Here is a 26,222-nt window from a genome sequence, read left to right as displayed (position 1 = left end):
GCTCACTGTATATGCATTTTTATAACGTGTTTCCACTAACAATTCGCTGTTAGCTTATATCGTTTTTCATCATAAATTTATACTGCTACTACTATGCGTTAACAAGTTTAGGTAGCAAAAAAAGTAATTTTTCGTATAAATGCAGTATTTTGTAAAAAACGTATCCATTTTTGGAATTGAAAAAAGTATTATACTGCTAAAAAAAAATTATAGATCGAGCGTCATTCATAGCCTAAAATGTTCTAAATATTCAGTTAAAAAAGTTCGGTTTTTTTTAGAGTTTAGAAATTAACTATATTTTTATTTTTGTTTTGTTATCCTACAAAAAAAATAGGGAAAGAAATAAAAATGTTTGCATATATTGCGAAAAATTCTTTTTGCCGTGAGTGTGCGTATAATCGAATACCTAATTTAAAGTAGTAAAGTTATATTTTTCAAACCGCCTCGCACCAATTAATGCACACTTTAGGGCACTTGCTTCGCATAAAACCGATAATGATTCGTAATGTTTTTGGACAAAGGGTTTTGATACAAATTAAGCACCAAAATTAGTACATATGTACATATATTCAAATATACAAGGTGCACCCTAATAAGCACTATATTTCGGCACGCATAGCATGTACATACATGCAATATTTTGCGTAATGAAAAAAAACGTACAGCTTTAAGGACTTTTCTTCAATACCCAATAACTCTGAACAATACATAATCTTAAATGCTAAAGTACAATTTATGATAATCGCACTTATTCTTCACTATCACGCACTGTGTATGCATACATTTTTACATACATATGTACGTAGGAATGTATGTTCGATACAATGAATTTTGTGCCTACTGTCTGCGTCTGACGCATTCATTGCAAGTTGTGTAGTTACATACGAAATCATTTCCGATGAGCAACTGGCAATGTCGCGCATATTAATGAGCTTGTTGAGTTCGCGTCGCAAGCGCAATGGCTAATTTTAAGTTTACTTTTTTTGTGGCTTTTATTTTTATTTGTATACATATGTTTTTAAAACTTACAATCATTCTACAGCGAAGGTGCCTTCAATTTGGCGAAAGGAAAACAAAAGTTATGTAAATTTTTGTTTAGAACTGAAATAGTAAACGAATGATGGATACGAATGATAGATTTGTTTGTGAGAAATGTTTAGAAATGGCTTTAGTAGTCAACGGTTAAAAGAACTAATATGTATTGTATATATAAGCCATTTTACTGAATCCATTTAGAATTATAGACTTTACAAGTATTTAGCAAATAAATAACATTTCCATGTATCTACAGTAAGATACTTTTATATTATAAGAAATTATAGACTAAAAAAAATTCAGCATATGAAAATTGTTTATTTATCCATCTTAATTTGTTAAGTTTACTACACATAAATAATATAAGCAACTTCTACTTCGCGTCCATACAAAAAAGAAATTTTCCATATTATTTGCATCGTTTCGCACAAACTACTATAAAATTTACTTTATTGTTATAAGCAGTACAAAAAATATGAATGTCGCACATTTTTTTAACATCAACGAAAATAAATTTTTAATGCTGAAAGCTTTTAATTGCCATACACTAATCTATATGTATTTGAATGTTCGTGTGCAGCTCAAGCAATTTCAGTTCTGTTCTGTTTCTTTTGCTGACTTTCGCATCTTTTGTCTGGCATGTGCTGATTGGTAATGGTGCTAGCGGTGTTCGTGAACGCAATAATCATCGCATTGTTATTCATAATTTTATTTATTTTTCCTTTGCACAATTATTTGCTTATTTTTATAAATACAATATTTATTTGTGCCGTATTGTGTCGAAAGACAATCCACGACAGCAGTACACATTTCGTGCATTCAAACCAATACGATCACCAGAGAACATTCACTGCATTCGACAAGCACTTCACCATCCTCGCCATCAGCAGCGCCAGCATTCAGAATGTCTTCATCATAACCAGTCGTTTCACTGCCTTTGTTGTTGTTGCTGCTACAAATCGCTGTAGATCCACTCACAGCCCCACTGTCAGCGTCTGCTTGACTACTTGGCTTATCGATGCCATTATCGTAACGTTTTGGTTTTTGTTGTATTTGTTGTTCCTCTCCTGTTTGTGTTTGCATCTGGTCGTTGTTAGCGCCGTTGTGGTTGCGGTTACTGTTGAGTATTTCACTATCCACTGACTCATCGACTATATACTGACCGCCACATCGGCAATCATATGTATAGTACCAATATGTGCCACCCTTAGCACCGATGCTCTCGCTGTCGCCATTACATTCGCCATTGTCACTGCCACTGTCATCGTTTGTTGTTGTGGCAGCACAACGTTTCATGTCCGCTAGCGTTAAACGCGCAAAAATATTACTGTGGGCCTGGAGCTTTGTCAACATCAATTCAGCATCGTAGAGGCGTCGTTTAGTAGGATCTTTGAGTGTATTCCATGCTTCATTTATGGCAACAAATTCTCTACTGTGCTGATCTGAATACATAGCCGTTGGGTTTTCGACAATTGGGTCAACAGTAGCTGCAGAAGTGGACGCAGCATCATTAGTTCCGCTGATGGTATTATCAAAATGCGAAGTAGCTGTTGTTGTGCTAATGCTATTGGTGTTATAATGTTGTAATTTATCCGGATGACATTGTAGAACTAATTGTTTGTAATTACGACGCAGCTCTTCGAAGCTTGCTGTTGGCGGGGTCTTCAAAATTTCATAGTAATTGCGCGCAGACATTATTTATAAATTTTACTTTAAGAGCACGGCATCTATGATAAAATTAGCTAGAATTAGTGGTTTTCCAGAGCTCTCTTATATTTTCCACTACCTCAAGTTTTTATTTAGTTAATATTTTGAAGCCTGCAAGCAAACAAAATTAGATGTAATAAAATTTAGTACTTTTATCGAACACTATAAATACTTACTTTGTAAATGTTGAATGAAAAGCGGGAAATATATATGTAGGTATTATGTATATTTTATGTAGTTAGTAATGAGAATTGGATTTTCATAACAGACTTTTATATTCAAATAAATGCACTGTTTTTGAAGAATATTTTCAATATGTTGCCAAAGTTTTCGATTCTTATGACTCACAGGACACACCCATATTTGAAGGAGAATAATGTAAAGAATTTGATGGCAAGTGCATATGTACGTATATGTATATGTATTTATGTACTTGGGTAACGTGTTGCAAGTTATTTTTTATGCTCCACCCAGGCCACCCAAATAAATGCCTCGAGCGACACTCCTTTTTTTGGAAGAGAACAAATGTATAAACGTTTATAACGAGTAGGAAATTAAAAAAAGGAAACAATAAACGCGATTTATCGATCGCGCGCAAATAATAACAGCAGGTCAATGACAGCTTACCAGGAACAAGACAACGTTAAGTCAGGTGCCATAGAAAATGTTATAAATAATTGGGAAAACGCATACGTTCTGCAGGCATATAAATATATACATACATACCCTTGTGGTCAGCTGATTAAGTTAAGTGCCATTTTGATCAGTTTTGGCTATTTTTCTTTTGTTTGTTTAATGTTCATATTTTTTTTTTTTTATAAAAGTCTAGACGATTACACAACCACCACCACGCAAATCCACATTACAAACTTCGCACAAAAATTACAAAAATTCAACAGACTTTAACAACTACACACAAAAAATTTAAAATTTTTATTCAGAATTTTCAGAAATATTTTTGGTATGCAGTTTTATAGACCATTAAACTTGGGTAGGTAATAATTGTTGGCGGCCGCTGTGGTGTAATGGTAAGCAGTGCGTGCTTCCCCTCCTCAGCGACTGGGTCGAAGGAGAAGCTCGGCCAAACACTTACATATTTGAAAGCGCCAATCTATTATTATTATTGTTGTTATTGTTTTTGCTGACGGTGCTAGGCCTTGTCTTCCATATTAAAGAAATTATCGAGCATACTTTATATTGAAGAAAATGCACAACAAAGTCAGCCAAAAAAATTTTAAAAAATCAACGTGAGGTTTTTAGCGCCGTGAAATTGGCACTTTAACCTCCTAAAATTTAATGAGGTATAAAACTGCATACCTAAAATTTTTCTAAAAATTCAGAATAAAAAGTTAAAATTTTTGTGTGCAATTGTTAGTTTTTTTTTTAATTTTTATAGGATTTGTACGAAGTTAGAAATGTGGATTTATGTGGTGCTGCTTATGTAATGCCCAAGACTTTTATAAAAAAAATTATTATAAGCATTAAATAAACAAAAGAAAAATAGCTAAAACTGTACGAAATGTCAACCAGCTGACCAAAAGTGTATACATATGTATGGATATATCTCTGTTCGTATGGAACAGTAGCTTACGTCGAAAGGTTGGCTTTAGTATAATGCGGCATTCGATTGCGAATGACTCACTGGCGCCGAGCCGTTGAAGAACTTTTGGCTAATAAACGTGCAGAAATAGTTCCGATACTAGCAAGTCAATATTTTTATTAGGTCTCATCAAAAAATTCCTTGTGGTTTAAAGAATAAAGGGAATGCCGCATTATATTAAAGCCAGCATAGATATAAGCTGCTGCTGTCGTTGCTTGAGCTAATCTGCTATTTTGCCAGAATGCCAGGCCACTCGATCAATTTGGTGAATACCACTACTGATTTATCGGCGAACCAGTTGGTCAAATACTAGAAGTTAGTTGTAAATAAGCCGTATGTAGGCAAGTTGGTAAATTTTGAGGAAATGAAAACTGTTTACCCAAAACTTTACAGACTTTCGAAAAAATACTATCATTTAGTTGGTACCTCGGTGCCTGCTGAGCGCCTTTTTAACCGACTTCACAAAAAGGTGTTTTTGTTTTTTTTTTTTATGTATGTTACTGCATTTCTATAATTCTTTTTTTTTCAATGAAAGGTGTTACCTCGCAGGGGTCCCATACTAATTTGGTTTAAAACCAATCATTGGATCATGAAGAAATTAGCGATAATGTTAAATGTTTATATGAGAATTGAAGTCGGTTGTGTTTTTTGCTTAAAAAAATTACTTTTTTCAAAAGCTGGCGCTAATTTTATTTTTTGTTTTGGTTAAATAATAAATAATTAGCAAAAATACTCGTTTTAATTCATTTAAGGCAAATTAACAAGAGAATTAGAATTTTTTTATGGAAAAATGTTTTTGTGAATACTCATTGCAAAAAATTCGTTTAATCGATTATTTTTCAGTTGCAATCATTATTAATTTTTGCTTGTGATTAATCATATGATTAACTTACCGATAATTATACTTTTTTGCCATCCTTAAGTGCGAATATTTCCATGGCAATACAAGGTCTTCGAGGTTCGAAAATCTGCATTTTGCCAGTTCCGACAAAAGTTGATAGGCAAAATCTGCCAGAGAAAATACCCTAGTCAGATAGTATATTATTCGGTATTTAATGATGAGCAAGTACAGCCTAGATGCATGATGAAGGTACCTGCGTTACGCTGAGTTAATTTGGTAACGTAGATCTCTTGATAGAGAACGATTGAAATATTCCATACTGCTGATCATATGGGAATGTTGGCATTCATATAAATTTAAATCAATGGTTATATCCTTCCAAATTAAGCAGAATACTTCGATTTTAAATTACTTGAACATGCATACATAGATATGACAACTCACTGACGACCTAGTTTTCATAACGTCACTGCTTGCTACATCTTTTGCAGGGAATAACATACCTACAGGCACATATGTATGAACGCTTATGTACTTATGTAGGTATGTACTCTATACGAATGCGCACTATCAAAAAATATATTCGGCACAAATTCAATAACAAGGCCAAAAAAAAGTTACTAAAATGGGAAACCAGTTTGTTGCAAGAACAGCAATAGTTATAAAAACAATAGCAACACCATACTAATATAAAAAGTAGCATCAAGAAATTACGTTGACCCAATTCAACTTGGCTGGCTAAAGTAGTTGGGGACTACAGCAGTTGTTACAACCAAATACGCATACCACTTAGTGTCTGCAAGGGGAAGAAAACGTTAAAACACAAAAGTAGGTAAGAGGAAAATGTGGATGTGTGACATTTTCCTTGAAACGGCTAACTCTAAGGTACATATATAGTGGATTTAAATACCCTAATTATTTAAGCGGCGAAAGTATGTATATAAATAGCTCTGGGCAAGGCAGTAAAGTAGTTTTGACAGTGCCGTAATCGCCATGAACCGGCTTTGTAGGGAGATAGCTTAAAAGTTTGGCTGACAAAATGAACGAATGATAAAAAAATATACCGTAGTGTAAAAATGCGCGGTTGAGGGCGCATCATTTTATAATCTTTTCAACACAAATCAGTCTTAGATGCTTAAAAGTTACATATATCTCTGTGTATATAAATATTCCTTGAGTTTGCTTCATCGCTTTAGACTAGCGAAATTTTTCGGCGTCATATATATGTTTTAAGAGCACAACATGTGACTTCCAAAAGAGAGCTAATACAAAATATATCCGCAAAATCGGAAATGTTAATCGCAAAAATGCTGATTATCTTAACAAACAATTCGCAGCAATATTACCTAATATATATAAAGATATATTTATATGTATCTGTTTATAAAATTACTTGTTCGTACTTACTTGCCTTTTTTGGGAATATCGCTGAGTTTGTGCTCCTCCCACTTGGAAACCAAATCAAAGCACGGCAATAAATCAAAAGTTCCACTGCACAACACGTTCTTCACTCTGTTGGGTACACTTTTTCTATGAGATGCTATTATTTATCTGCACATCTTCGGTCTTCCTGTAAAATTTTGATCAAACCTTAAATTTGGTTTAAACATTTATCCACTTCAGTGAATGGAAGCTCGCGAAAACGAAAGATTTCGATGAAACACGCACACCGTACACAAGTTTATTATGAGAAATTTTCTAAGAAACTGACAGCATTGCCAACACCGCTGCTGTCAACTGAAATGTCAAAAAACTTTTGACAGCAGAGAAAAAACTACAAAGTATGCAGTGTTGCATTATTGTGCATATTTTCGACGTCAAACTACAAGGTGATGAGAAGGATAAAAAACCAATTTGAACCGCCATCCATTTTATTTTATTTAATTTACAAAAACTCCTGTTGATAGGATATATTTGAAACATAAGTAAGTGCTCAACGTTAGCTTATCAAATATACAAACTGATTTTCTAAAACCTGTATTTGATTTAAAACCATAACGACTAGCTTTTAAATTTAGTACTGCAGCATCACTGCTACATTAATTGCTGTAGCACTCAGTGTTGCCAGAAAAATTTTCCTTCCGGTTAATGAATTAATCTTCAAAAAACCAGGAAATATCTTTATTGAAGATTTTATAACAAAAAAAGTTAATTTTTTATTATAATTTGGTTTTGTACAGCAATCATAACACATTTTATTTGAAAAACAAAAAAACAAACGAGTTCATGAATTCAGAACAGATTTATTGACTAGTTTACAAAACAAACAAGTATTTTTACTTTTACTTGTATAACCACATAGGGAGACGTTCCCACTACAGTCGGGTCTACGTAACCGGAACGACCCAGATTTATATCTGGCCAAGGACTGTCACTCCAGCAACACTCCCCAAAAACCCTTTGGAGAACTTGTATGCTGCTACAACAAGAACAACAACAACTAGAACCACAATAGCCCAACTTCTGTCTGACAACTGCAGCAGTTTAAACTCATACTTGAGCATATTAGACGCAGATGGGCCAAATGAGTGTCCGACATGCGGAGAGACACCCCACGACTCGAAACATCTCTTCGTATGCCCGGAAAACCTGACAAAGCTAACGCCTTTTCCCCTGTGGACAGACCCCGTTGAGGCTGCTCGCTTACTGGGGAATCCGTTAGTTGAGCTTGACGACAACGACTGATCTGGACGCAGTCGATGTCTCAATACCTTATTATTGCGGGGTACAAATAGCAATTACGCGGCTGGAAAACAACAAAGCTGCTGGAACTGACAGCCAGCTGAGCTATTGAAGTACGGCGGCGACAAGCTGATAAGGTGCATGTAAACTCTTATGTAAAATTTGGACAGATACGCGTCCGATGATTGGAATTTAAGTGATCTCTGCCCAATCCACAAGAAAGGCGACTACGCCATATGCGCCCACCACCGCTGCATCAGCCTTTGTGTGAAAGGCTGGAGCCCACCGTCAACGAGCTGATTGGGCCTTATCAGTGTGGCTTTTGTCCTGGTAATTCCCCAGAGATCACGTATCCACCACACACCAAATATTGGAAAAGATCCGCGAGAATAGGTTCGACACACACCACCTATTTATAGATTTCAAAGCCGCTTTCGCCAGTATGAAAAGAAGTTGTTGATACCATAATCTCTAGTAAGTAATAATGTCAGCCCTGCAATCCAAGGGAGAATCACTCATGCCACCTAGTGGTACTTTGGACTGAATAGGCATTTGAGAAGTAAAGTCCTCTCTCGTCGAAAACACACACAAAAGTGACACAACTCAAAATTACACGTTCGTCAGAATATGCGAAAATCTATTTCGTAGCACATGCTAATCATATGGGCAAGGCAGACTTTACCTAAGGTTTTTTCAATAATTTATAAAAAAAAAAAATTGCTCCAGATTTTGCTGAAAGGTAAATAAAAGCTCTGTAAATTTTTAGTGAATTTTTTCAAAAATGCCAAATTTTGAGTTGTGTAACTTTGTAAGATCGTGTGCGATATGTGAAGATCACTCATAAAACTACATCGCCTTGCTTTAGGATCTATGCAACACGGGAACAAAAAGCACCGGCCCTACGGCGCACAGTGGGGCAAAAAATTTGATGTGAACAAATTAATTTTGAAAGCCCAAATATGAACAGATTTCAAGTTTTTTTTTTAATAAAATATAATTAAATTTTGCGTCGAACTATCCGCAGCGATTTTTTAAAAAGTTCCAAGTTTTTATTTATTTGTGTTGAAAAATTAACGAAAAAAAATTTTACGTTTAAAAGCTTCAACTTTTTTGGACAATACTTTAAATTAATTTCAACTGTCTGCAATTATTTAAAAAAGTACATATTCGTAAACATTTTTCTATAGGACACATTTAGTTAAAAAAGTTATTTAATTTGTTATCTTTTGTTTAAAATTTCGAAAATATCGGTGCAGCTGCTCTCGACTATTTCGAACAGAGAAAAACGTCAAAAAAAAAAAAACATACATATATATTAGTATAGATAACAAATGAAATACATTTTTTAACTAAATCTATCCTATAGAAAAGTGTTTATGAATAATTTTTAAAATGATTGCAGACATTTGAAATTAATTTCAAGTTTTTCCAAAAAAGTGGAAGCATTCAAACGTAAAATTTTTTTCTTTCATCTTTCAACATAAATAATTAAAAATCCAGAGCTTTTTTAAAAAAATCGCCACGCATAGCTCCACGCGAAATTTGATTATCTTTTCTTAACAAAAAAAAGAACTTGAAATCGGTTCATATTTGGGCTGTCAAAATTGATTTTGTCCACAGCAACCTTTTTTGCCCCACTATGCGGCGCCAAAGGGGGTTATTATCGAACTCATGCTCTACTCGTAGCTATCTATGTAGTTATAATCATATATTATATATAGTACATCCATAAGTATGTAGTGTAGTTAATTGCCAAAATTTCTTTGTGGTGAAATGCACCTCGATATTTATTAGATAGTCCGCTAAAAACAACCAATCTCATCAATTAACCATGAAATCATTTAGTTAAGTTTTAAATAAAAGCCAGAGAGATAAAAGCCGCCCTGTTTGTTGATTAGAAACATAACATATACTACTGCTACGTATGTACATATGGAGATATTTATGCATGTGTAAATATGCACAAGATAACGTCACTGTATGATCCCTGCAGCAATTCACACTCGCCCTAGGTTAGCCCTCAGATAGTCTCTATTGCTACCAGCACTAGTCCCTCATAATTCCCCTGCCAATAGTTTCAACTGCCATTTTAGCATTGGCGTGTCATTGGAAAAGGACCGGTCCAATCAACACTGACCGTAAAATAGTCCTGGACTAGTCCAATTTTGGAGATTTTTTTCGTTGGAGTAAGATTGCGTTCTGCACTTCGCAGATGCTTTTTCATAATTCGGAAATACACAAAAAAAAATAACATTTTATAACCATGTTGCTTCTGACGGCATTTGAACCCGGACCCTCCTGAAAGCTAACAAATAATGGCAAGCATCTCTGCGCACTGGGCTACAGCCTCACAAATGTTCACTTTGCATCAAGGCCAGACCAAGCGATTGGGACATTTACAGGGTAGTGTTCTTTAAATTTTTTTTATTGAATTGCAAGACAACATCACCCTGTCACTGCCAAACTGTGCGTCTATCTCTAGGCCGGTTCCTTGGGGGCTGACTGGTCGAAGGCTGAAATTTTGCGATGCAAGCAAATGTCCAATTCTGATCAGTCAAATTTTAACCAGTGAAGTACTAGTCCTTAACGGAAAATTGGCCGCCTTATTGCTGCAGGGATCGTTTCTCGCCTTTGTTTGGGTTTTTTTCATGAATTCAGCAGTGCAGCTACCCAAACAAGAATCAGTTTATTGCAGGCCATACGCCAAATAGGACGTAGAAAAGAAGCGTAGTAGTAGTCAATATTGCTCTTATTCACTCTTATACCGGTTCATATACGACTTACATATATGTATATTATAAACATTTAAATACTTGTTGTTCAAAGTGCAACAAAATAACATATGTAATTACGTTAACACATTTAAGTGAAAATGATTGTGCTACTCCTTGGTCTACTGCTGGTTACAATACTTTTCTGGTTGATCAGACAGCAGTATTCTTATTGGAATCGTCGTAATTTTCCCACCGATCCGGATACGCATATTCCTTGCGGTTGTTTGAAATCGGTGGTGAAACATGAAAAATCTATGGGCGTGGCAATTTATGACGCCTACTTAAAGTCAAATTCACCATTCGTGGGCGTTTATTTACTCTTTCGACCGGCGGTGCTAATACGCGATCCCGAATTGGCGCGACAAATACTTATACAAGATTTTAGTAGTTTTCACGATCGTGGCATTTATGTGGACGAGAAGCGTGATCCCTTGTCATGCAGTTTATTTGGTTTACGCGGTCAAAGTTGGCGCTCGTTGCGTCAGAAGCTTACACCTTCCTTCAGTTCGGGCAAATTGAAGGCAATGTTTCACACTTCCGACGACATTGGCAATAAAATGATTGCACATCTGAATAAAGTGCTGCCGGAGGAGGGTAGCGCAGAGTTGGACTTGAAAGATGTATTTGTGACGTGAGTATGAGTCCAAAATGAGTCTACGTACTACTCGTTACTCTCTGAGTCATACAAATAACAAGAAAAAAACTACGAATTGATTCTATGCTTATCTATTTATTCCACAGCTATGCCATTGATATTATCGGTTCTGTTATCTTTGGTTTGGAAATCAACAGCTTTGAAGATCCCAAGAATAAATTCAGAACCCTTGTACACAAAGCGCGCCGTAACAATTTGTTCAGTGCCAATTTTGCAATGTTTATATTCTTGTGCCCGTCGTAAGTACTTATATGATATGTGTAGCTGATAATAAAATTAATAATATATATATGTATTAGGGTTGGGTTTTTTTTTTATCTGGCGTGACTCCTTACACTGTACTTTTTTTGTAGGTTAGAACTTCCATATCAGTAATACCAGTCATTTTTAAAAGACATTCGTAAGCCCTTTTCTTGTAAGCTCTTTTTTCTGCCTTTCCAAAGAAAAATTTAAAGATCTGCTAACTTGGGGGTATTTGCTCTATTCTGTTAGTCTTTTAGCAATAAGTTTTCTAAAAACACAGGCCAGCGAAATTTAACTTTTTACCCCCTCCAATAATTATGTTATTTTTTTAGAATATCTAGGTATAGTAAATTAGATTATACATCTTTGGGTTTTCTCAAGCACATCGATATTTGTTTGGATGAAAACACAAAAATTAATTTATAATTGAATTTTCAAAAAGAACGAGGTTATTAATTCGTCTGAATATTTGTTTATGTATGTCAGAGCAAAACATTGGATCAAGTGGACTCATTTCGATATATATATATATATTTTTTCTTCGTTAGATCCGCTCAATGGATCATGCAGAAATTTACGGCACTCCTAGATTTTTATATTCAAGTCGGCGTTTTTTTTGTTGTTAAGTAAAAAATTCAATTGTATGTTTATTTTCTTCTTTCCATGCAAATTGCATTCTAAAATATGTATAATTGTATACTTATTACTTATGTAAATGTACATACATATATTTTTATTTTTAAACGTATAAAAACTAAAAATTAAAAGAAAATTGTGTTAAAAAAATAAAAATAAAAGGTATCTAAAAAAAACACAATTATTAAAATTTCCAAAAGTTAAGTGATTTAAAAGCGAATATATTTCTTTTTAGAGCCATAACATCTAAAAATTAAATGAAAATTAAATTAAAAAATTATAATTATTAAAAAATTTAAAATAAGTTCCTACAAAATAAAAAAAATTGAAAACACGTTTCTTTTAAGAAAAATATAATCTTAAAATTAAAAGAAATCAAAAATAGGTTTCTATGAATTTTATGAAATTGAAAAATATATATATCGTCACCGGAAATGCAAAAACACGTAACAACATCGTTAATGAAATGGAAAAGTTATGATTAATATTTTAATTATTTTTTCATAAAATGATGTGGATAGTTGTAAGTCAATGAAATCCATCATATAAATCAAAAATTGAATTTTGAATTTTTTTATTAATGATGACTTTTTGCATTTCAACGATGATGTTTGTTACGTCTTTTTGCATTTCAGGTGACGATATGTAGATATATTTTTTATTTTTACAACGATAAAATCCAAGAGTGAAATTAAAAAAAGAAACATAAAAAATATAGTTTTCTAAGAAATTTTACAACAATAACATGTATTAATTCAAAGAAAAATAAATAAAAAAAAAACAAAAGAAAAAACTATATTCAACAATTTATATTGAGCTCGAGGCCGTTTTAAATGAAAATTTTTATTGTGGAAAAGCAACAATAATTTGAAAAAATATATATAATTGTTATAAAGGCCAAAAAATAACAAAAACAAAAGAAAAAACTTAAAAAATACACTGCCCGAGATCTCCAAAAACTTGGATCTTTCGAATCTTCGAATGTTTTTCTGACTCGGCCGTTGCGACTGCAAGATAGTTTTTTTTTGTAAGACTTTCATGCCAGAATAATGAATCTTTCAAACCGAGAGCATCGTGCCTACTGTCTTTCAATTGTCTTACAAAAGATTTACAATTAGCCAGAATTTCCATGTAAAAATTACATTCAGGGCTTCGGACGAGCATTTGTCCAAAGTTCCTATTATTCCTCAACTTCCTGCCTTAGGTTTACTACCCTGAATGTTATAAGGAGTTATTGCCTGATTGCCATAAACTCCACAGCGAGTTCTTTGGGGGTATATGTAGATAGGATACCCTGGCTGTAAATATGCATATATGTAGAAATTGGGGTTCAATATATGTAAATCTTAACACTAGTTTTCAATTGAAAATATCTGTGTAGAGCCACTACTTAACTTCTTTTTCTTCCCTATATGCACTTGACAGCATCATCAAATTCATGTTTCGTTTGGGTCTAAAAAACTACACAGCCGTTGGTTTGCGTGACATTATGAAAGAGACAATTGAATATCGCGAGAAACACAATATAGTACGCAAGGATATGTTGCAATTGATGATGCAGCTAAGGAACACGGGCAAAATCACCGAGGATGATGAAAATTGGACCACAAAACCCAATGCAGGTATGAAACGCTTGAAATCATGTCCCATATAGTATATATGTATCCGTATCTTAGACCTTGCCTATACATTCCCTTTCCCATAGCCACTGGCGAACAAAACGAATTCACTATCGACCACATTGGTGCGCAGGGTTTCATTTTCTATATTGCTGGTCAGGAGACTACTAGCTCTTCAGCTGCTTTCACCATCTTCGAATTGGCGCAATACCCAGACCTGTTGGCACGCGCCAAAAAGGAAGTGGATGAAGTGCTGGAACGCCACAACGGTCAGTTGAGCTATGATGCCTTGCGTGAAATGTCTTTTCTCGAATTATGTTTACAAGGTGATTGATAACGCAAATCAAAACAATGGAAGAAAATCATTGAAATGTTTTTATTTTATTTATTTTTTCTTTTGCAGAAACCAATCGCAAATATCCGTTGCCCTTCTTGAATCGTGAATGTACACAAGACTACACCATACCCGGCACCAGTCATGTCATCGAGAAAGGCATACCCATTGTTATACCACTGCTCGGTATTCATCGTGACCCACAATACTTTCCGAATCCGATGACATACGACCCGGATCGCTTTTTGCCTGGAAGTCCAAATTATAATGCCAATGCTTACATGCCGTTCGGCGCTGGCCCACGTCAGTGTATTGCTCTGCGTATGGGCATGATCAACTCGAAGTTGGGCATTGTAAAAGTTTTACAAAACTTCAATATTGAAATTATGAGTAGACGAGAAATTATTATCGATAACCACTCCGTGGGTATTCAACCGAAAGGTGGCGTCAAAGTACGTCTATCGAAGAAAGCCCAGGTCCAAAATTAATACATAGTAGGCATAAGATTCTGAAACTTAAATGTAATTTCCTTGGTGCTAAGATTATTGAAAGTATTTCTGCATGTAACAAAATATTTAAATGAATAACATTTTAGTAATTCTTAGATAAGTATATTTTTGTACATGAGTACATATACATATGTACCTACATTTTTATCATTAGCATCGTTTTATTTTTTAAATCCAAATAAACTAAACTCGTGCCCACATTTCGAAAAACTCACCAAAATCCTATAGCAATCGCATAAAATCTTAGACAGGCGGCAACGTTGATCTGGTTTTGAGGCCTACGGCCAGTAGAATTTTCATTAATTTTTTTTTTTTTTATTCAGCTGTAACTATATTTTTTAATGTTGTTTTTAATTAGTTATTGTGCACTGTTTTTTAATAAATTTAAATTAAAACAAATAAATAAAAATATGAAAATCAAATAAACAAGTAGTTTTTAAGCAAAAAGCAAAACCCGACTTCAATTCTCATATAAAAATTTAATACTATGGTTAATTCCTCCATGATCCAATGATCGGATTTAAACCAAATTAATATGGGATCACCTTTCCTTTAAAAAAAGAATTATAGAAATCGCGTAACGTGGTCCAAAGTTATGCGGTAACATACATAAAAAAAAGATTCCGACGAATTGAAATTGAAAAAAATTTGTTTTTGTTATTTATGGTCTTATAACAATTATATTCAACAATTTTATTGAGCTTGAGGCCGTTTATTAATGAAAACTATTGTGGAAAAATTATTATTATTGTTGTTTTTCCATAATAGTTTTCATTAAAAAATGGCCTCAAGCTTAATAAAATTGTTGAATATTAAATCAAAATATGTAAGAAGAAATATTTAGCAATTTCTGGAACCGAGGATCGAACGTGGGTCCTACGGAATTGTAGTACGCCGCACTCACCACTCGGCTACTGCTTTTTGGCCGTTTTGGCCAGAGTTGTCGTCGAAAATTTCCCTGATCCGCGTTAATTTTGAGGATAAGCTGCAGGACTTAATCCGGATCAACTTCAGTTAATTCCCGCGATAATTCCGAATTAACGAGTTGATCCATTCAACTTAAAATTTTATGTAACTTCAATATAATCTTTACTAACACTTTTTATAGGCATTGTAGCATCGTTAAGCTAAAATCTTGTCTTGGGCAGACTCCCAAGTGTATTCCCAACGGAGTCCCACGTCATTAGACTTCTTAAATCAATCTTCAGCAAAAGATCGCAATTAAAGTATTTTATAAAACAAATATTAGAACGCTACATGCTACGGTGGGGTGCTATAACACCATACGCAATAAGGCCATAATGGCGATTGGAAATAAAACCACAATTTCGATATCGCCTTAATTCCAACTAGCAATAGACTAGCTTTTGAAAATTTTTGTTTAGTTATTTATGAATCGGTTAATTACTAAACGGAATAAGAGAAGAGATGTGTGTTATAACTTCTACCATGTGTAAATTATTGTGGATTTTCCACAAAATTTTTCATTAGAAATGGCCTTAATCCCAATGAAGGTGTGGAAGCCCGGATTCGCTTCTCCACTACTTTCAGTGCTGCTTCATTTCAATAGCGTGGAAAAGTGTTCCCTCCATAACTTAAGTACGTTCTGGACATCGGTCTCTTGGTGCTTACAGGGTTGGCCCTGGCCTTGAAACCTTTCGTAAGTTGCCTAACTCTCTGATAAAATGTTCAGGCGTTTGTCCTGTCAGCCAGCATTTCAAGCTCTTCGCACTCAGGTATCTCGGCCTCTCTCTTCCTCGGCGGCGGTACTTAATGAGCGAGAAATGTGTTTCCACTGCTTGCGTATGTCGGTTTGTTGAAGAGCGCTCTCAGAGAGAAGATATGGGAAAATCGGGCGGCGAATAAATTGGCCGTTTGTTGTGATTGGCTTTTCGACGTTAAGCTTTGCTTGCATTGTTGGGCGCAAGTATTTTGCTGCACAGAGGCGGGTGCTATCTTGGATGCAACAAGATAGTGGTCCGAGTCGATGTTTGGCCCTCGGAGTTTACGTATATCCAAAATACTGTAAGCGCGCCTTACGTCTATAACAACATGGTCGACGTGACGTATAGCTTGATGATGATCTTTAAGCTGGAACCTAGTACTACGTAATAGGTTCGTTCGCGTAGCTGTTAATTGTTCATGTTTAACCAAAACTTACAAGTTTTTGCGTTCGCGTACGCAAAAAACTTGCAAAGTAGGGGAAATTGAGAGAGCAAAGTGACATTTCATTTTGAGGGGAAGCTGCTGGTTTCTGTTGGAAAAATTTTTGCCAACAGCAATTTGCCAACAGGAAAACAGCTGATCAAAAACAGCTGGTTGGCATTTACGCAAATCACAAAATTGAATTTGATGATTTGGAAGTTAAAAATTACAAAATGCGACTAATTAAACTTGTAAGAAGTAAGTAGTTATTTGTTTTATCAATAAACTGTGCCAGGATACCACTTTGTAATGAGTTTTCGAACGTTTTAAATTTTACACTTTTGAATGTAAACAAAAATTATATCAGCTGTTCGTCTAACTTGCAAGTTTCTGCAAATTTTCTGTTCGCGTACTATTTTGGATATTTCTCTCTTGTGAGCGAACAGATGACATTTCGCCGGAATTTGGCAGTTGGTTGGTTTCTGTTGGAGATTTTAAACGAACGCACCTAATATCATGTTTCGGGCCCCGGCGAAGTCGATCAGCCTCAGTTCGTTATCGGACGTTTCATTGTGGAGGCTGAATTTTTGCGACATTGGCGCCAAAGGTTCCTTCCTTGCCCACCTTGGCATTGAAATCGCCAAGCATGATTTTGATATCATGTAGGCGACAGCCCTCATATGCACGCTCCAAGCGTTCATAGAAGATATCCTTGGGCACCTCGACCTTCTCTCCCATCGGGGCATTGGCAAATATGAGCGAGATGTTTAAGAATATCGCTTTAATGCGGATAGATGTTCGACCATCGGGGTCGGTTTACGCCTTCTCAATTTAGTTCGCTCCCAAAAGGATGTTTGGTCGCTACTCAGAGAATACGCGGACATAAATATCTGGACGTCGTGAGCTGCGATTTGAACCGTACGCAAAATAATCACATCCGACCACTTCCAGGTGAATGACAGTCAGAAGCTGTAAAAGTAAAATTATCATATGATGTGGTAATTTTACTTAAATTTACTGAATAAGAATCAAAAATTTTATACGCCCAAGTATGAAAGATATTTCATTTCATTATCTTATACATTGTTTATAAATGCACAGTGTGCTTTTTGAACACTGCATGCGAATTAATCGTAGCGCTTTCGACAGAAGCAGCATTTTGATATGAAATAAAATGGTTCTGAAAGCTAATGTAATTCCCATTCACGGAAGAATATTACCATTGGACCACAATTACTCCTTCACATTAAAACAATTGGTAAAAAATAGTGGTCCTCAAAAAAAAAAAAACATGCAGAATCCACTGCATTTATTAAGAACAAATTTTTTGTATTTCTTATTATACTAATATTATAGATTTTGAGACGCGCAATACGATTTCACTGTACAAAATTCGAAAAAAATGTTAACGCCTCAATTTAAAAAATGTATTATTTATTGCATTTTTTTATTTGCTTGCAGCTGTGTATCCCTCACACAATTCTATATCCTTCGAACACGAAGTGTGTTTTAGTGCTATTCAAGACCTTTAATATTAATTTAATTAAAAAATATGAAATAATTCGAGCTGAACTGTTTTTACTAACTACATAGGCGTAGTTACGCTACATGCATTTGTAAATTTTTTATTAGTTTTAGTTTTATTACTTTTTTCAAGAGTTTTTTATTACTATAGCTTCTTTTCTATATGCGTTAACACTTTCTATAACTTTTTGTTCTTGTCCTTTTCATTCCTTTTCTTTTTGTTGCTTAAACTCCTTCAACTGTATCTTGATTATCTTCAAGTTGCCTCATTCTTTGTCTATTCTTCTGCCGGAATATTTCCTTGCTGGCCTCTTTAATGGCTTCAAATATTTTAGCCTGGGACATAATTTGTTTTTGTACATTTTCCACAGCCGGTTCAGCATTTATATCGATGAGATCACTTAGTCCTTCGGCCACATCATCGCTGTTGTACGCTTTTGCTTCATCAATATCGGCGCGTTTCCATAAGGGATAAGGTGGAAGAGATGACCGTTTCTTGCCGCAGCCTTTGAATTAAATGTAACAAAAATAAATATACAATCAGTGAATAGGAACACTTGTTTTCAGTAGACCTAACTTAAAAAGTATTTAAAAAGTATTTAATAATTATGAGTCAATGAAGAGAGTAAATAATTAAAATACGGTGAATAATTTCAGTCTGATAAAATCTTTTTGCTTTTTAGACTACAAATTACTGTTTGGTCGTTGACATTTTATTAGGGGTTACCAAAGGTAAGGAAGTCCTAGGATTCAAAGAAGAGACACCCGCTAAAATAACTATTTCTTTGAAGCACACTTTTTATATCAGTGCCTGAACCAGACCTGATTATGTTTTCTTCGAAACACGCATCCTTACAGCATCAAACGGGCTTCATCTTTAAAAATAACAAGGTATGACGGGTGGTAAGGACCTTTGAATCATTAAAAGTTGCAAAATATACTAGCACTTCTCTAAAACTAATCCAGATATGTATGATTATTTACATTCTACATAAGCAGGGAACGGATTTTTAGGACCTAAAAACCTATAAAAAAGGCAAAATAAAGTAACGAAATAGGCTGGAAAAGGCAAAATAAAATAGCGAAAAAGGCAGGACGAGGCAAAAAAGGTATTGCAAAAAAAGCAAAATAAGGCACTAAAAAAGACAGAAAATACGAAGAACAATCAAAAAATATATTTTTTTTAGAAATGTTTATATTACAAATAAAAAGAGAAAAACTATGAACTAGTTTCATTATATGAAAAATTTGTACTTTGAATCATTGACTATTTTATCCTTTCGGGTTTCTAACTCATAAAACTTTAATCTGTGTAGTTGTAGAAACAGAGTTGGGCAAAATTTATTCGAATGACGAATAACAAATGAATAAATTGTTTTTCTTGTTATTCGTAAATAAGAAATAATTTTGTTTATTCAAAAAAAAAGTATTCGAATGACGGATAAATTATGCTATCCGTTATTCGAATGATTATTATCTTCATAAATTATTCGAATAACGAATAAAATAATAATAAAACAAGTAATTTATGTATATAGATATGTACATATATTTATGTATAAAATGATAACCGTTTTCGTTGTTGTGATTTAACTCAAACCCCTAGATAGATTTAAATCAAATTTTCGGAGGTTATTCCATGCGCATAAAGTAGTATTAAAAGCTACTAGAAAACTCCTTTGTGGCGATGGAGCCGAGTTATTTATAAAAGCCGTATTTATGAACTGATTTCGTTCAAATGCAAAAGTGTTCGTCCGGCATGATGAAAAATACTTATGCGAAAAATGGACCCGCTAGATGGCGCTACAGTTGAGTTATTTAGAAAATCCCTACTTATTATACAATCAGGTTGCAATTCATAATGGTGCTGCAGTCGAAATCTCTAGAAACCCCATATGTCTGGACTCCTTTGTTTTTTATGTTTATATTATACGAATTTACGATGTCCCACGTCGTCATATACCCTAAATGCGACCTTGCATCTACCTTCGCTTGATGAAATTGCTCGGGCGGCCATTGCGGCAGCAGTAAGACTCAAGGAAACCAGTCTTGGATATTTTAAAAGTGGCGAATCAGCAAGGAAAGTTTCGACCACATCCTTCCAATTCCTATATCAATGGCCAAATTTTACATCGAGGATTTTTGGCTCTCCTATAATAGAAAACGCACATCTGTGCTCTTCAGCATCCTTATAAGGACTTTTGTTGGCCTACATGACATAAGACTAGAGGTTGACGCATCAGACCAATGTTGTAGTTGCAAGATCATAGAAGAAGATTACGCACGCTTAGAAAAGATCTCACAAGTGGAAATAAGACCATTGGTAAAGCTCATGACATTGAAAGGAATTTTTTCTTGCATATAACATCAGAGCGCTATTTTTTTGGCCGAAATATGTGTGAGAATTTTTACTTTACCCATATTTGGTTTTCAACGCTATTCTTGCATTGGCCAACGCAAAAAATCTTATCAGGGGCCGCGAAACCAGAGGGAATGGGCTAGTATTCTTGATAAAATAGTAAACAAAATTCAGCTAACTTACAATCCTTGACAATAGAAATAAAATAAAATAAAAGGTGGCTCAATGTGTTAAAAATGAGTTTTTATTCATTATTTAAAATAACGAATAAATTATTCGCAAGCAATTTATTCACGAATAATTTATTCGTGAATAAGTTATCTGCGAATAATTATATTACGGATAAAATTTTATTCGAATGATTATCTAAATAACAATTTATTCGAATAATGCCCAACTCTGTGTAGAAACATTGAAAAATTGTAAATGCTATAATCACTTTTTTAAAGGTAGAAAAGGCAAAAAAAGCATATATGTAATACTTCTATATTGGCAGTAAGCTAACTTCTCAATGTGTAAGTATTCCGAAATCAAAGCGAGACAGTCTAGTACTGTTTTTATCAATGTATTGTGTACTTGAGTGCCGTTTTTGTTTATGTGTTGTGTACATGTTTATTTATAAACGTTTGTGTTCCTTTTCTTTCGTACGTGTTTATTGATATATCTGTACTGTAGTGTTTTCGGACGGTACTAGCTCTTACTGCCAATATAGGAGTATTACATATATGAAAAAAAGGCAAATATCTTAAAAAAGGCAAACAAAAGGCAAATATCTTAAAAAAGGCAAAAAAAAAAAGGCAACTTCAAATGTGTATATATGGAATCAGGGAAAGCTAACTCGGGGACATTCTTAATCGAATATACTCTATCTCTTTAGCAGAAAAAAAGGCAATTTCCATAAAATCCGTTCCCTGTACATAAGCCATCATTTTAATCAGTCAGCGCATTGCAGAAAAAAACGTGAAACACCTTCAACCAAAAAAATTCTCAAATATCAACGGGATTTTTCAGCAACTTGAAACTTGCACTTTATTAAACTAGAATTTAATGGGCTGCAAAACTGCATACCACAATTTTTTCTAAAGATTCCGATTAAACAGTTTGGCTGCTGAGTAAAGTCGGAATTTGTTCTATATCGATATATATCCCTATTTTATTTTTATTTTTTAGGTCCGCCAAGCCCCCTGAAAATGGCAGAAAATGCATTGGAAGGATAAATTAAAATTCTTCAGTATTAAAAAATGGTTAAATAAACCATTGGATATTGTTATTGGAAGTCTCCTGAAGAGAACCAGAGTTTTTCGATCGAACAATATTGATTGTCAAGAATTCTATACAATTTCTACGAAAATTTGTTTTTTCCCCTATATAAAATACATGGAATACTTTGAGCGCTTTCGATATAGAACAATTCTTGGGGGTGAGAGCATTAAGATTCCGACTTTACTTTTTTTTTGGACCACCCTAATGTGCATACATATGTATATATATATATATAGGTAAATTTTTCACTGCGAAAACAGAACCTAGCATTTTCACATAAAAAATATTTTATACCTTTTCAGAGTTATAGAATATACAACTACATACCTGTAAAAGCATTACAAAACGGCCGCTTCTCATACTTCCATTGAATGACGCCACTTAATTTGTGCTGTAAAAGAAAAAGTACAATTAAAAAGTACCCTTCAAACAATTTTATGAGCGCTCAGAATGTATGAGTCTTTCTTTCGCCATAAATATAATCTTGGGGGCAGTCAACCTAACTGGCTCATTTCCAGATTTTTGGTGTCATAAATTCTGATTTGAACCAAAGTAGCAAATTTCACGTAGACGAAAAAGTTTATTAATAACCAGAATATAATAAGCGTCATACTCGGTGCGTCTGATTCACGATTCGGTTTGGATGTATTAGGTTTATTTACTCAAAGTCTAGTTGACACTAATCTCCGGTTAAACATCGTTATCGACGTTACCGACACCTTGTTATATGCGTGGACTCCGAGACTTGAGCTTGATGCTGCCTTTACATGGCACAGTGGTTCGGATAGCAGATCTAACTGGACGAAAGTCAAATTTTTTTTTGTTTTTAAAATACTTAATGGTACTTGGAATACATTCCTGACAATACATTCAAATAGAAATTGCATTTATTAAAGCATTAACATATGAAAACAAACAAAAAAAGGTAAGTAAACGACGCCTATTTGAGAACTCTATTTTAAAAGCTGAAATTTAACTTAAAAGATTGCTAATTGCACTCACAAATATTTGCATAATTGCAAATTGACTTTATAAACAAAAAATTACACTTATTCCGCTATAGATTCAGAGGTCATAACGCAATTTATGTCCACATTGGTATAAGCAAATTTATTCTGAAAAATCGTCGTTTTGATTAATTAAAAAAATAAATTAAAGAGTATATTCTTCTTATTATTCTATAATAATGCTACTTTTTTGAAGGGATTTTTGTTGGTATAAATTTTGAGTAAATTAGCGTCCTTAAGTTTCGAAGTTTCTGGCATTTCTGAAATTTACCGTTATGTGAAAAGTGGGGTAATTCAAAGTTTTGCTTATACGTGGCCAGCACAACAATCACACCGAGTTTGGTACAAATTGGTCAAACGGTTACCGAGATACACATATGTGGTCATAAGTAGGCGGTGTCACGTCCATTTTCCAAAATTTTATCATAAACGTATTTTTTGCTAATGAATTATTGCAAACAGCAATTTTGAATAAATTAGCTTCCGTATTTACTGGTTTATCGAAGACTTCGTATTTCTCTAAATTACCGTTACAAGGGATGTGGGCGTGGTTATTAACCGAGTTTTTAAATTTTCAACAATTTGGTGTGTTTTACAACCAACATCGCAACAAATTCTTGAAAAGTTTCGAAAATTCCGAAAATCACAAATCAGTTCAATCAAATTGAGACGAGTTTAATCTAGAAAACAAGATTTGTTTTACCCATTTCTACTCAACTCATCGAAATGAGGTAGAATCCATAAAAAGAATTGCTTTTGTTTTTAAAACGTTATATTTTTTTTTCTTAGGAAACATTATGTCCAAATTCAATTTCTTTTTAAATTTTGAAATTTGTTATTTTTGACACTACAACAATTTTTTCTCTAAAACTAGACTTGCTAAAAAATCTAGAAAACGGGTTTGCAATGAGCACCAAAAATTCTATAAGCTGAGGTAGGTCCCGTTTTCGAGATCACAAATCTCCAAATTTTGTTTCCTAGAAATCTAGCCGCTGTGGCCAAATCGATAGAGGTGCATACTACCACTCCGTAGGACCGAGGTCGATCCATGGTCCGAGCAGTATTCAAATAAAAAAAAAACGTCAAACATCCGAGTGTAATTCTGTCTTGAAAAAGCTTCTCACTCAGTCCATTTGGCTCTAAGATTAGGACGCACACCACAAATTAAAGGAGAAGCTCGGCCAAACACTAAGTGAAATGATAAGCGCTAAAATATTATTACTATTTAGCAACTCCTCAATACCGGCCGCTGTGGATTAGTTGTAACGGGTGCATAGCAACTACCACTCCATAGGACCTATGTAGTTTCGACCACTGCTCCTCATAAAATCCATTTGGTGTTCTCGGCTGTTCTGAATATTTTTGAGTACCTGTATTAACTGAATGCAAAATTAATTTTTTCCATAAACTTTTATACCAACAATTAATTTTTAAGCAAAAAACAAATCCGACCTCAATTCTCATATAAAAATTTAAGATTATAGCACCTTTCCTTTAAAAAAAATTATAGAAATCAGTAAACGTGGTCCAAAGTAATGCGGTAACATACATAAAAAAAATATTCCGAGGAATGGATAACCTTTCTCATTTTTGTGAAGTCGGTTAAAAAAGTCGTTTCATTGTTCCCACATTTCTATATCTAAAAATTTTAAGTAGCACTCATTATTCTCACATTTAAATAGTTATTATCCAGCTCAATTTGAAATGTAGAATGTATACACAGCAAGCAAATCAATGAGCATACTTTCCAGAGCAACATTTTAATTAAAAATTAATTTATTTTTTAACTTGTAAACAAATTCTCAAACACTTTTAGTAATTTATTTTCAATTTCAGAAAATAATTGAGACAAACTTAAGTTAAATTTTCACTTTTCACAATTTTTTGAAAATTCCTGCCTATGGTACTTTGTCTTGAAATTCGTGAATCTTGAAAGCTTTCTTGCGATAAACTGCTCCGGGCCACGTTCGATGCACAATTGACCGTTAAAGTGGACGGCTTAACTTTTAATTGTCCCTGAGCTAGCAAACCAAGGCGCAATACAAAATTCTAACTGTTATGGAAGTGTTGGCTGTTGATTGTTGGCATTGCAATATGTGAACTTGTTTGTATACACACATACTACATTCATAGTCACTAACATTTGTCGGCGACAGGACCCACTGCTGCGTTGAGAAAGCGGTTTTCGTGGTTAGCGTTGCAGGACCTCAAATCATAATTGCCTTTTGTTTCTGCTTTTCGTTGTTCTTTTTAATATTTTCTTTCATAGTATTTAGTTAGCCGAAGACCTGTTTATATTTGAGGGATTCACAACGCTGTCGTAAGTGTCGTATTGTTGTATGTCATAAATTTAAAAGCTTAAATAAATGTTTAGAGAATTTGAAACGACATCCAACTATTTTTCAACACTGCAAAAATTCAAAATATAACTTTGATATTACTTTGCGAACTCTCTTAATATATTTTTTAGGCGTTTAAAGTTTACGACATACAACACCGTTGTGAATACCACAAATATGTATTTGATTACACATTGATTAGAAGTCTTTAAGAATACTCTCATGGTTTCTATGTTAGCGAGTGTATGCTAAAAATAATGGAATACAAATAAATACCTATAAATTTGTTGTTGTGGACTCGATTTTTTGTACTGTAAAAATTTTCTTGTGTTGTTTTCAGAATCAAAATAAGTTTCAAACAGTTTTTTTTTTTGCAAAAATGGCCTGCAGAGATCCTGTTAATGACAGAAGTGCATTGGTGTTGGTTGTCTCTTCGGACGGGATGGGAGTATGATTTTTTTGGAACTCATTTTCGCCATCCCCTGTCTAATATGGTTAGGTGAATAAAACAAACTCGGCGTTGCGCCATCTTCAGAGTCATTTTTCGTAAAGTACGAGTACATTAATATCTACAATAATGAAAATTTTTTTCGTATGAAGAACAATCCGATTAATGGATTTATTTACAAAACTGGTTGCGGTGCTGTTAAACTACTTTTCATGACAAATGAAAATGAGAGGCTCAGATAGTTCCGCTTTCAATATCTCTGCTGAGCTTTGAGAACCCAAAACAGTTTGAGTCTCCGATCTAACACTCTAGAGCACTCCAAAAAAAATTCTAACTTAAAATCGTAAAAACCATAAAGTGTGTCAATAGAAACTCAGCCCAAGGCTTCCCGTCTGCATTCTGTAGGACTCCTGAGGAGGTAAGTTGGCACCTTTTCTAGAAACATTAGTGAGAAATACTTGCTTTAAATGCATTTTCCAAGTTCTTCGCAGCCTTAGCTACA

The 26,222-nt window shown here is 34.2% G+C and overlaps 3 protein-coding genes across 3 annotated transcripts; 1 reads left to right on the top strand and 2 right to left on the bottom strand.

Annotated features, from left to right (window-relative positions):
• Nucleotides 1-353: 353 nt before the first annotated feature.
• LOC108360888 (uncharacterized) lies at nt 354-6,932 on the bottom strand. Its single transcript, XM_017613350.1, has 2 exons — nt 6,591-6,932; nt 354-2,853 (listed from the first exon to the last, which is right to left on the bottom strand). Exon 2 carries the CDS (start codon nt 2,728-2,730, stop codon nt 1,855-1,857), a length of 876 nt encoding a protein of 291 aa, XP_017468839.1. The 5' UTR covers nt 2,731-2,853; nt 6,591-6,932; the 3' UTR covers nt 354-1,854.
• Nucleotides 6,933-10,537: 3,605 nt separating this feature from the next.
• Nucleotides 10,538-14,680, top strand: Cyp6d4 (Cytochrome P450 6d4). Its single transcript, XM_017613349.1, has 5 exons — nt 10,538-11,270; nt 11,381-11,533; nt 13,599-13,795; nt 13,879-14,118; nt 14,196-14,680. The coding sequence occupies exons 1-5, from the start codon at nt 10,738-10,740 to the stop codon at nt 14,612-14,614; spliced, it is 1,542 nt and encodes a 513-aa protein (XP_017468838.1). The 5' UTR covers nt 10,538-10,737; the 3' UTR covers nt 14,615-14,680.
• Nucleotides 14,681-18,360: 3,680 nt separating this feature from the next.
• CCAP (Crustacean cardioactive peptide) lies at nt 18,361-24,726 on the bottom strand. Its single transcript, XM_017613354.1, has 3 exons — nt 24,606-24,726; nt 22,254-22,317; nt 18,361-18,810 (listed from the first exon to the last, which is right to left on the bottom strand). Exons 1-3 carry the CDS (start codon nt 24,690-24,692, stop codon nt 18,530-18,532), a joined length of 432 nt encoding a protein of 143 aa, XP_017468843.1. The 5' UTR covers nt 24,693-24,726; the 3' UTR covers nt 18,361-18,529.
• Nucleotides 24,727-26,222: the final 1,496 nt, after the last annotated feature.

Source organism: Rhagoletis zephyria, unplaced genomic scaffold (genome assembly GCF_001687245.7).
Source record: "Rhagoletis zephyria isolate East Lansing unplaced genomic scaffold, Rhagoletis_zephyria_1.1 Rzeph_scaffold_00647, whole genome shotgun sequence".
In the NCBI taxonomy this organism is placed as follows: domain Eukaryota; kingdom Metazoa; phylum Arthropoda; class Insecta; order Diptera; family Tephritidae; genus Rhagoletis; species Rhagoletis zephyria.
Note: the sequence above shows the minus strand (reverse complement) of the source record. Positions and strands in the feature narration are given on the sequence as shown.